Here is a 10,754-nt window from a genome sequence, read left to right on the forward strand (position 1 = left end):
GTGGGCACTTTTAATCGTGATCAGCATTGCCTAATGGTTCTCCATGAAGAATAGGAGTCTCTGTCCCCACACCTTTGCCAACACAATGTGTTATCAAACTTTTGACAAATTCTATTAAAAAAAATAAAGGTAGATCTCATTATAAGTGTGTGTGTGTGTGTAACAAATTCATGATCATCCCTTGGGTTGAAAATCATCAAAGGCATGTGGCGGTGTTGACAATCTGGAGATTCTAACCCTTTGTTCATAGAGTGTAATTCTTATTTGACTCCTAGCATAATTAAGGAATGGGGTAGGAAAATGTCATGGATAGCCAGCTGCTTTAATAAAGAGATTTTACTTTTTTAGAGCAATTTACAGCTTTTAGATGCATTTTACATACATTGATTTTGGCCATTGGGTACATTCCTGTATTTTCAATTTAAAGCAGAACCTGGAGATAGCTGAATGAACACATGCTTTGCAGGTTGATGTTTTGGATAAAATTTTGGGGTATCTCTTTATTTTATGAAGGAGATCAGAAAACAGTTTGAAATCTGCTCTATAGCTGTGTTGTGAGGATTAAGTGGTATGAGGTTCGTAAAACTTTTTGTCACAGTGCCTGACGCATAATAGGCACTCAAGAGCTGCCTCTCTCCCTCCCTATTTTTTGGCTGCGCTGCGGCGCGGCATGCGGGACCAGAGATTGAACCCGCGCCCCTTGCAATGGAAGCGAGGCGTCTTAACCACTGGATCGCCAGGGAAGTCCCTGTAGCTGTAATTATTAGTTAATAAAATATGTTGTTATATGTTTTGACGGCAGATTAAGGAGTTGTCAATACCTTGGTGATATAACCTGCCTTCTTAGAGGTAATAAGCTCTGTTGTCTGGTAAATTCCTCTCCAGCACTCATTAGCAGTGTGACTTGGAGCACACCCCCTGACCTCTCTGGCCTCAATTTTGTCACCTGTAAAAAGGAAGAATAAAAGCCAAGACTCAAGGTTTGCCGTGAAGCTTAAATGTGTAATACTCACAAGTGCTTACTAGACATTCTCTTCTTTCCTCCCAATCCAATGGCGGAGTCATCAAACGACCCATCAAACAACGCGATAACCCCAGGAAACCAGAAGGACTGAGACCGTGGCGACGCGGGCGATACAGTTGTGGCCGATGCACCGAGTGTCGAAAGGGTCATGGAGCGACAAGCGATCGCTCAGCTTCGCAAAACCGTTCCCCACGTACGAGATGGGAGACCCGGCCCCAGCAGAAGCAGCTGACACCCGGCGATCACCCTGGCAACACAGCCTTCCGGTCTGCTCTGCCCTGCCCCACTTCCAGTTCCCGGTCTTGCGTCATCGCTGGGCGACCGGTTGCGCGTTTCCGGGAGGGACAGTGCTGGGGGTGCGATTCCGGGTGGAGGGAGGTGGCGCGAGGCGGAGGGCGGGGGTCGCGCGTCGTGGGGCCTGATCTCGGCGGCGTCCCAGTCCGCGTCCAGGGCTCGGCGCAGCCATGGAGAGCGGAGGGCGGCCCTCGCTGGGCCAGTTCATCCTCCTGGGCACCAGCTCTGTCGTCACCGCTGTCCTGTACTCCTTGTACCGGCAGAAGGCCCAGGTCGCCCGAGAGCTCAAGGTCAGTGCTAGCGCCCGCCTGACCTCAGCCGGTCATCCTGCCCGGGGTAATGGTGAGCCCCCGATTCGCCGTGGGCCGTTCCACCCTCGGAAAAGATCCAAGAGAAGGAAACAGGCTCTGAGAGGGTGTCGCCCGGCCGGTAGACGGAGGAACTAGGAACAGAATTCCGGTCTCGTGATAACTGCTTTACTGCCCCCTTTCTCCTAAGTCCCTCTCATTACTCAGAATGAATCTTGACTTAATTATTTTATTCGACAAATATTTATTGAACACCTGCTATGCTCCAGGCGTTGAGGGTATCGCGTGGGTGGAACAGACAGAAGTCCCTGCCCTCATGGAGATTCCATTCTAGTCCAACCAGACAGTAAACAAGTCAATCAGATGGTGTGACACATGGGGATAAATACTACAGAGTAATGCAAGGAAGAGAGGACATGGAGTGCTGGACAAAGGGTGACATTTAAATAGAGTGACATTTAAATAGAGTGACATTTAAATAGGGTGACATTTGAGCAGAGCCCAGGAAGACTTGAGGGGGGCAGTGCAGGTGCCTGGGGAAGAGTAATTCAGAGAGAGGGAACCGCAAATACAGAAGCCCTAGATTTACCCACTGCATAACCACTCAGCTCCTTGCTTCTAAAAGACTTCCTTTTTATATTAATAGACCTTTAGAAAATGCCACTCAGTTTCCTGAGCTGCACTTTACAACTTACACAGCACGTTTCCATCTTGGTTTTAGTTTTTCTTCACAATAATTTCTTGGGGTAGTTAAAATGACACCTCCGGATTGCAGATCAAGAAATCGAGACTCCCAGGAAAGGTCTATACAGCTAGTCAGTTTAAGTTGGAACTTAAATTTAGGTCTTTTGATTCCAAGTATAGGATTTTTTTCTTGTTGACCACATTGCTCAGTTGTGAATGTGTGAGCAGCTCATGAGAGATGGACCTCATTAGGTCAGAGACAGGATCTTATTTACCCTTCTTTCCTTCTAGGTTCTAACCCAATGCTTAACAAAGAGTAGATGCTCCGTAAACAATTGTGGATTTGTTTTGGCTGCAATTTCATAATACAACAGTTAGGGCTTAATTTGACATTTATTTGAAAGACGGATTCCTAAACCTAACTTCATTATCATCAGATTGTTTACGTTAAGAGCTTAGAAACAAATGTGTGAAATCCCTGCCATGAAGGGAGTTTTGGAATCTGCCTGGAATGCACCTAGTTACCAAGGAATTGAATTTGTGGCGTGAATGACATCCTGGTGAGATTCCAGCTGCCTTCTTGTTTGCTTAATTAAATAAGTTACTCCTGAAGTGGCTGTGATTGTAAGTGATACTTTACTTTCTGACTCCGAATCAGAAATCACATTGGCATCAAGTTGGCGTGAGGTGGGATCCTCTGAAGCAGTGACCCATCTTTGGGTGACCTTAAAAGCTTTGCTGATTAGTTCCTAAATGAGGATGAAAGAAATAGCCCCTGCTTGGAAAAACAGTTGGGACTCCTCATATTTTAGGTTCTATTTTCTTGATCAGATTATAAAACTTCCAGAGTAGGGCTTGTGTCTTATCCTTTTGCATCTCTCATAGTGATGGGAATGCATATTTATCACATGCCTACTATGTGCCAGCCCCTGGTCTGGATTCTTTCACACTTAAGTTTCATTTAATCCACATGAAAATCCTGTGAGGTTGTTTCCCCCACCTTTTACAGGTTTTGAAACTGAGACTCAGATAAATTAAGTTGCCCAAAGTCACAGTAGATGCATTGAAGCTTGATTCAATCCCAGGTCTTTCTGACTGAATTCCCCCTCCCTTGCTTTTTAAAAAAATTTAACCAACTATCCTATGGTGGATACTTTACTAGCTGTGTGACTTCGGGCAAATTACTTCACTTCTCTGAGCCTCAGTTTCCTTATCTGTAAGTGGGGATAATAATGTCTGCCGTATAGGGATGGTATGAGCATTAAATGGGGTTATGCATTTAAAGTGCTTAGCAGAGTGCCTGGAATGTAGTATATCTAAGTGCTTATTTATTCGCTAATTTATTCATCAAATATGTATTTAGTGCCTGCTATGTGTCAGGCGCTCTCTCGGCACTAGGGGGACAGCAGTGAACAAGACCAACGAGGTCCTAGCCCTCCTAAGTTCAATAGTCCAGTGGAGGGAGAGACAGATAATAAAGGAGTAAATAAACTGAGGGTTAGTTGTTGTTATTGCCATTGTTTTTATTATCTTCCCAGTGTACATGGTTAATAAATTTTTATTGACCTTGCTCCTGTTTTTTACTGTGTAGCAGCAGCTTAAACTTAGAGTGACCTTAATATGTATGCAGTACCTCCCCACCTCTTTAGAGGTTATTCATCCGGCGTCCTTAAGATTTGTTGATGGAAATACCTGAAAGCAGGAACTGTCCTTCATTCATCCCTGAATCCCTAGCGCCCAGCACAGTGCCTGGCTCAGGAAATGTTCAGTGGTTTTATTAATTTTGTCTTACTTTTGATGCAGCAGTAACAGGCTTGGTTGGTTCCCAAGCACGGCAGGTTGGAAACTGAATTGGAAGGGATGGAGAACTGGGGATTGTGAGAGGAGGGTAGCAGCAGAGGTAACTGTGCTCGCCTGATTATGAGAGGGAAGAGAGGCAAACTGAAAAGTAGAAGAATAGTGTTTGGCACCGGTTCCCGAAGCCTTGCCCTGTAATGCAAAGGCAGCCCTTTATTATAATGTCTCATGCAGAGCATGAACTGACAAGGGCCCGGTAATGATAATACCTACCATGGCCCGAGCCCCTGCCATGTATTGGTCACTACTTGAGGCGCTTTTACGCATAAGCCCTTTGGCTGCATGGTGCTGTGCTGTCAGGAAGAGATCAAATTGCATTCAGATCTGTGGTATACAAATTGATTAGTATCTTTTATATTTTTGTCTTAAAAAGTTAAAATGAAAAGGAGTGAATGTTTGGTTAACTGGAGGAAGAGTGTAAGTGGCACCCCCATTCTGCAGATGGCAGAGATGAGGCGCTGCCCCAAGCCTGTTTATATGGTAAAAGTTCTGGGACACAGCTTCGGAATCGGATTCTCCGTAGTCTCCTTCCTGCCTGATGTCCTTAGTCTCTCAACGTGAAAAACGTAAATAGTCTTTTTTTCTTTTTTCACTTGTTTGAGCGTATCAGTATTCAGCAGTCAGTTCAATCTGTTGTTTCCATTTAGGGAGCTAAAAGAATCCACTTGGGTGAAGACTTAAAGAGTATTCTTTCAGAAGCTCCAGGAAAATGTGTGCCTTACGCTGTTATCGAAGGTATGTTTATTTATTGGTAAAGTGAAAAATAACTCCCTCTTCTAAAAGTTTGGTAAAGATCTTCTTGGCTGACATTGAGGGCCTTTTGTAGCCTTGGGGCAGTGGTTCAGAACTTGGACTTTGGGGTCAGAAAGACCTGTGTTACTGCCGTGTGATCTTGGCGAAATTATGCAGCCTTTTCAAACCGCCATTGCTCCATCTCTAAAATATACGTTACAGGGTTGCTGTAAAACTGAGATGATGTGATCCGTGTAAACTGCTTAGCAGAGCGCCCCAAAGCATAACTTACGGTGATAATGTTTTCATCATGTTGATTAATTAAACTCACTCAAACTAAAAACAAAATTTAAATTACTTTAAAGGAAAGGGCGGAACAGTTCTTCAGAAATAAAATAATTTGTTTCCATTCAGGAGCCGTTCGGTCTGTTAAAGAAACGCTTAACAGCCAGTTTGTAGAAAATTGCAAGGGGGTGATCCAGCGGCTGACGCTTCAGGAGCACAAGATGGTGTGGAACCGGACAACTCACCTCTGGTGCGTAGCCTCGCTCCACGGGCCCAGGCCGCACAGGCGGTCGGTTCAGATGTCGGTGTCCCGGCCCTGTTTCCACGTCTTCAAGCTTTTCCCGAGACAGGGCGGAGGCCGGTCTCTCAGTGCTGCTGACATTCTCGTGCGTGGTCTGAGCACCTCTTCCACTGCCGTCACCTAGGCATCCTGTCCAAATGCAGATTCCTGGGCTCCGTTCCAGACCTACTGAGCCAGGATTTCCAGGATAGGGGACCTGGAGTCTGTGGATATGCACACTAAGGTTTGAGAAACACTGATTTATGGCATGGATTAATGATTTCAGTACCTGTTAAGATAATTTCATGCTATTACATGGAGTTCCATTTTTCCAACTGATCCTAGGAGGGTTTTGTTTTGGATTTCTATTTTATTTTAATTTTTATTGTGGTAAGAACACTTAACCTGAGATCTCCCCTTTTAACTAAATTTTAACTACAACAGTACAGTCCTGTTAACTCCAGGCGCAAGGTTGTACAGGAGACTTTGAACTTACTCGTCTTGTAGAAGTGAAACTTTATACCCGGTGAACAGCAACTCCCCATTTTCTTTTTCCCTCAGCCCCTGGCAACCACTGTTTTACTGTTTCTATGAGTTTGGCTACTTCAGATACCTCATGTAAATGGAATCGTGCAGTACCTGTCCTTCTGTCCGTCTGCCTCAGTTCGCTTTGCTTAATGTCCTCCAGGTTCACGTGTGTTGTCGCATGCGGCGGGATTTCCTTTTTTTTTTTTTTTTAATAAAGGCTGAATAGTATTCCCTTGTTATGTATATACCACATTTTCTTTATTCATTTGTCGATAGACATTTAGGTTGTTTCCATTTCTTGGCTGTTGTGAATAACCTTGCAGTGAACACGGGACCACAGATGCCTCTTCAAGATCCTGATTTTCGTTCTTTTAGATATATACTCTGAAGTGGGATTGCTGGGTCGTATGGTAGTTCTATTTTTAATTTTTTTTGAGGCATTTATTTAAGATAAAAAAATCAGTCTGTCTTACAGGGGCAAAGGGAAATAAACAGTAGAGGTGATCTGTGACAATATTTGTTGCCCACTGAGATCGCCTGAGAACCTAAAAAACCGAGCTTCCCTCTTCTGAGGCTCTGGACAACTGTGATTTCTGTTGTACTCTACCACTCGCTTCAGACTTCAGACTGTCCTCCTGGCATTGAGGTGCTCTCCACCCCTGCCCGGGTGCGAGGTATCTGCCATCCTTTGTTCTATCTTGAGTTCTCTTGTAGGAACGACTGTTCCAAGATCATTCACCAGAGGACCAACGTGGTGCCCTTTGACCTGGTGCCCCACGAGGATGGCGTGGATGTGGCCGTGCGGGTCCTGAAGCCCCTGGACTCGCTGGATCTGGGCCTGGAGACGGTGTACGAGAAGTTCCACCCCTCCGTCCAGTCCTTCACGGACGTCATCGGCCACTACATCAGCGGGGAGCGGCCCAAGGGCGTCCAGGAGACCGAGGAGATGCTGAAGGTGGGGGCCACCCTCACGGGGGTGGGCGAGCTGGTCCTGGACAGCAACTCCATCCGCCTGCAGCCCCCCAAGCAGGGCATGCAGTACTACCTGAGCAGCCAGGACTTCGACAGCCTGCTGCAGAGGCAGGAGTCCAGCGTCAGGCTCTGGAAGGTCCTGACGCTGGTGTTCGGCTTTGCCACGTGCGCTACCCTCTTCTTCATCCTCCGGAAGCAGTATGTGCAGCGGCGAGAGCGACTGCGCCTCCAGCAGATGGAGGAGGAGTTCCGGGAGCACGAGGCGCAGCTGCTGAGCCGAGCCAACCCCGAGGACCGGGAGAGTCTGAAGAACGCCTGCGTTGTGTGCCTGAGCAGCCTGCGGTCTTGCGTCTTCCTGGAGTGCGGGCACGTGTGTTCCTGTGCCGAGTGCTACCGCGCCTTGCCGGAGCCCAAGAGGTGCCCCATCTGCAGGCAGGCGATCACCCGGGTGATTCCCTTGTACAACAGCTAATGGTCTCGAGGCCCCACAGTGAGACCCCCGCCCCGCTTCAGGGCTGTTTATCTCGAGGCCTTTAGAAGAGCAGTGGTGGGCGGCTGTCATCTCACAGCCCCAGCAGCAGAGGGCGGCCTTTCCAACGTGCAGGGGACCTTTTCCGGCACCGAGCACGGACCCACAGCCCCACCCTGGGGCGGGCGTCCCTTCCCTGGAGCCCCGAGCGCGCGTGGCTGAGGACAGCTCACTGCTCAAGCGCCAAAGTCAGTGGCCTCCGGCTTTTCTGTTCTGGTGTCTTCTCGTCCTTTCTGGTGAGCTGTCGGTTCCTGCGGACTTGAGCCTTGAATGACTCGGCCAGAGGGGAGGCAAAGCTGCCTTGCGGAGCTGCTTCTGAAGAGACTGCCGCGGTCCTCCTCCCCCTTGCGTACAGCCCGGAAAAACGTTGTCAGGCTGGGCGCGTCACTCGAGTCCCTTTCCCTCACCTGCTGGCCTCCTACCTGTGCGCACACGTGTGTCAGGACAAAGGGAAGTGAAATCCTGCATCTGCCCTCTGCCTAACAGGGCAGGACTCCAGTCAGAATGGAGAGAGGTCATTTGCGGGGGGCACTTGGAGCGGTGCCCATTCAGTGATCCCCGTGGCAGTGAGGATGGGGCCGCTTAGCTGCAGCCCTCCTGGGGCCACCATGGACCTAACGAGAGGGCCACCAGAGCACGTGTCCGCCCTGACTTGGAACTCCCGAGGCCTGAGCGGGCTGAGGGCTGGCTCTGGTTTTCCCCGAGGAAGCAGTAAGGACACTGCTGCCCCAGCCTCGGGCTTTCTCAGCTTCTCTCCAAGGCTGGCACCGCGGAAAAGTAGTAGCCAGCGTCCTGAGCGCAGAGCCTCTCCAGGCCCCCCTGCCCACCACTGAAAAGTTCACATGCCGTGGGTGTAATCACACCGCCCTTCTCACAGTCCTCACCCCTCAGCTGTCCCGCTTGAGTTGGTGAGTGTGGAGAAGTGGGGGAGCCTCTCACCACCTCTGAGTGTCCAGGGGCACGTGCATGGCACTTTCCTCTCCCCCTTCCCTGGCTTTGAATATCCATGCTCGATCCTCCTTTGTGCGGGGGAGATGGGGGCGCTCTCAGGGGCCTGGCGCCGGTTCTCTGCACGTCCAGCATGGATGGCACAAATAAAAGACTTTATAGCCACGTGTCAGCCTCTTGCTTTGAATGAGAGTTCAGCGGCTAGGCTGAAGCTGCCCTGGGATGGGATTGAATCCTGTTATGGTGGAATGAGCTGGGGACCTGGAGGCCTCTGTGTGTCCTTCCTTGGCTGCAAGGTGGTGCAGTTTGCTGATGCTGAAGCACGGGGGGTGCTGGGGGGTGCTGGGGGCTCTCCGGTCAGCCTGAGAGAGGGCCACCCCGGAGACATGCCCGCAGGTCATGCCTGGCCTCGCTGAGTCGTCTTTGAAGACATCTGTGCTGACATCCTGAACACAGGCAGTGGGATTTCACCTGTTGGGAGAATGGGACAGGGGTGTTGGGGACAGCAGGGAGGACACTAGCATAGGAACCGGATGCTCTTTCAGACTTTAATTTCGTAGTAAGTCGATCCTCACAAGACCCTGCAGGCTCTCATGGCATCTCATCCTACAGATGAGGAAGCAGGCCCCGAGGGGGGATGTTCACTGGGTCAAGGACACACAGCCTGTAAAGGTGGGGGTGGGGTCCACATTTAAACTCCAAGCTGCTTCAGACCCCTGACCCTCCTGCTCACCGGCGGTGGGGCTAACGGGTCCCTCAGTGCTCCCGGGAACGCCCCACAAGGTGCTGGTGCCCCACGTCAGTGGACGAGGCCACACTGCGGAGGAGGAGGCGGACGTGAGAACCCACTTGCCCATGCTGAGTCCTGTCCAGGGAGGCGGTAAGACCCTGGCTTTACACATAGGTGTCAGGGAGCGGGCAGGGTGAGAGGGGGGACTGATGGGGCTGACCTCTGAGCATCTCAAAGCATCTGCCGTTTTCCTCTGTCCTTTCAACAAACACTTTGAAAGAGGGTCCAGGTTTTAGAGGATGAATGAGCTGCCTGTGTGTGGGGACGTGGGGGGCTTATGTGCTAATCTGTCAGAGTTCAGCCCTTGGCATTAGATTCCATGAGTAGATCTGATCAAGTGATGGAAAAGCAGCAAAGGCAGCCTGCCCTTACCCCGGTCTGACTCAAATCCTGGGCAGACTAATTCTGTGTGGAGTGTTCCTCCAAGTGGAGTTGAGTTACCCGTCGTGGGAGACACAGGAGCAGCACCGTCTCTGCCTCAGGAAGTGGCAGCTGGTTGGGAACACGAACACACATGTACCCAGATTCCGGATCTGAGGTCCACGCTCGGTCCTAGCCTGGCTGGGCTGAGACTGCCCCATGCTCTCCATCACCCGTGCCAGTTCCCACCTTCCATTTAAGGAGCCTCATCACCAGCAGGGTTGAAGGGGCTTAAACCGATCCATGGGACTGAGGCTGGGGGTTGGTGGTGACTTGGAGACAAGGAACTGACCATGGGATTGTTGTGAATTTTGACTCAACCCTTATGTTCAGCCTCTAATCCTAGGCAGACAGCATTAGGCAGGGATCATCTTGAGTAATTGCTCCTGGTGTTTTGAAATTCTGTGCGAAGCACTTGATAAGCATGAATGCTTGCAGTCCTGCAAAGTGGGTATAGTTCCCCCCATTTTACAAGTGAGAAGAGCGAGCTCCAGCAGGGTTACATTTTGCCTACAGCCACGCATAGTCATGAGCCTGGCGATGTTAGACTCTCCAGGTATCAGGTATGTTTCTAAGATTTAGGGCGAACCAGCAGGGGAGGCTATATCACCCCTTTTTACAGCTTATGTGATTTGCTCAAGGCTATCAGGGTCTGACTATAAAGCCCTTTGCCTTTAGTCACATCGAAGCTGAGAGGCTAAGAGGGGAAATTGTTCAAGCAACAACTGAGTATTATAGACACACAGCGTTTTCGAAGCCAGTCAGCACCTTGACAATCACCAGTCACATCCCCTGGTTTTATAGACCACAGGTTGAGGCTTATCCTGGTGGAGCAGGAGCCAGAAGGCAGGTCTTTGGAATCCTAATTCATTCAGAATGGTGATGTAAAATTCAAAAAGCAAACAACATGACAAACTAGGCCAATCTCTGACACCCTTTGCAACCCTGGTCCTAGGCTGGGTGTGGACAGATCTGATGCAGATGGTCCTGCAGGGCCTCGCGAATGCTCAGAGGAAGAGGCTGTCAGGTTTGGTATCCTTGCTGGGCATTTATTCATCTCAGAGACATTTGCTAAATGTGTATTCTGTGCCTGGGGACGCAGA

At 49.6% G+C, this 10,754-nt stretch overlaps 1 protein-coding gene across 1 annotated transcript; it reads left to right on the top strand.

The window, feature by feature from the left end:
* The first annotated feature begins 1,402 nt into the window (after nt 1-1,402).
* MUL1 (mitochondrial E3 ubiquitin protein ligase 1) lies at nt 1,403-8,606 on the top strand. The gene is made up of 4 exons (XM_061184819.1): nt 1,403-1,608; nt 4,815-4,902; nt 5,314-5,434; nt 6,707-8,606. Exons 1-4 carry the CDS (start codon nt 1,489-1,491, stop codon nt 7,434-7,436), a joined length of 1,059 nt encoding a protein of 352 aa, XP_061040802.1. The 5' UTR covers nt 1,403-1,488; the 3' UTR covers nt 7,437-8,606.
* The last annotated feature ends 2,148 nt before the right edge of the window (nt 8,607-10,754 follow it).

This window comes from Eubalaena glacialis, chromosome 3, assembly GCF_028564815.1.
Source record: "Eubalaena glacialis isolate mEubGla1 chromosome 3, mEubGla1.1.hap2.+ XY, whole genome shotgun sequence".
In the NCBI taxonomy this organism is placed as follows: Eukaryota; Metazoa; Chordata; class Mammalia; order Artiodactyla; family Balaenidae; genus Eubalaena; species Eubalaena glacialis.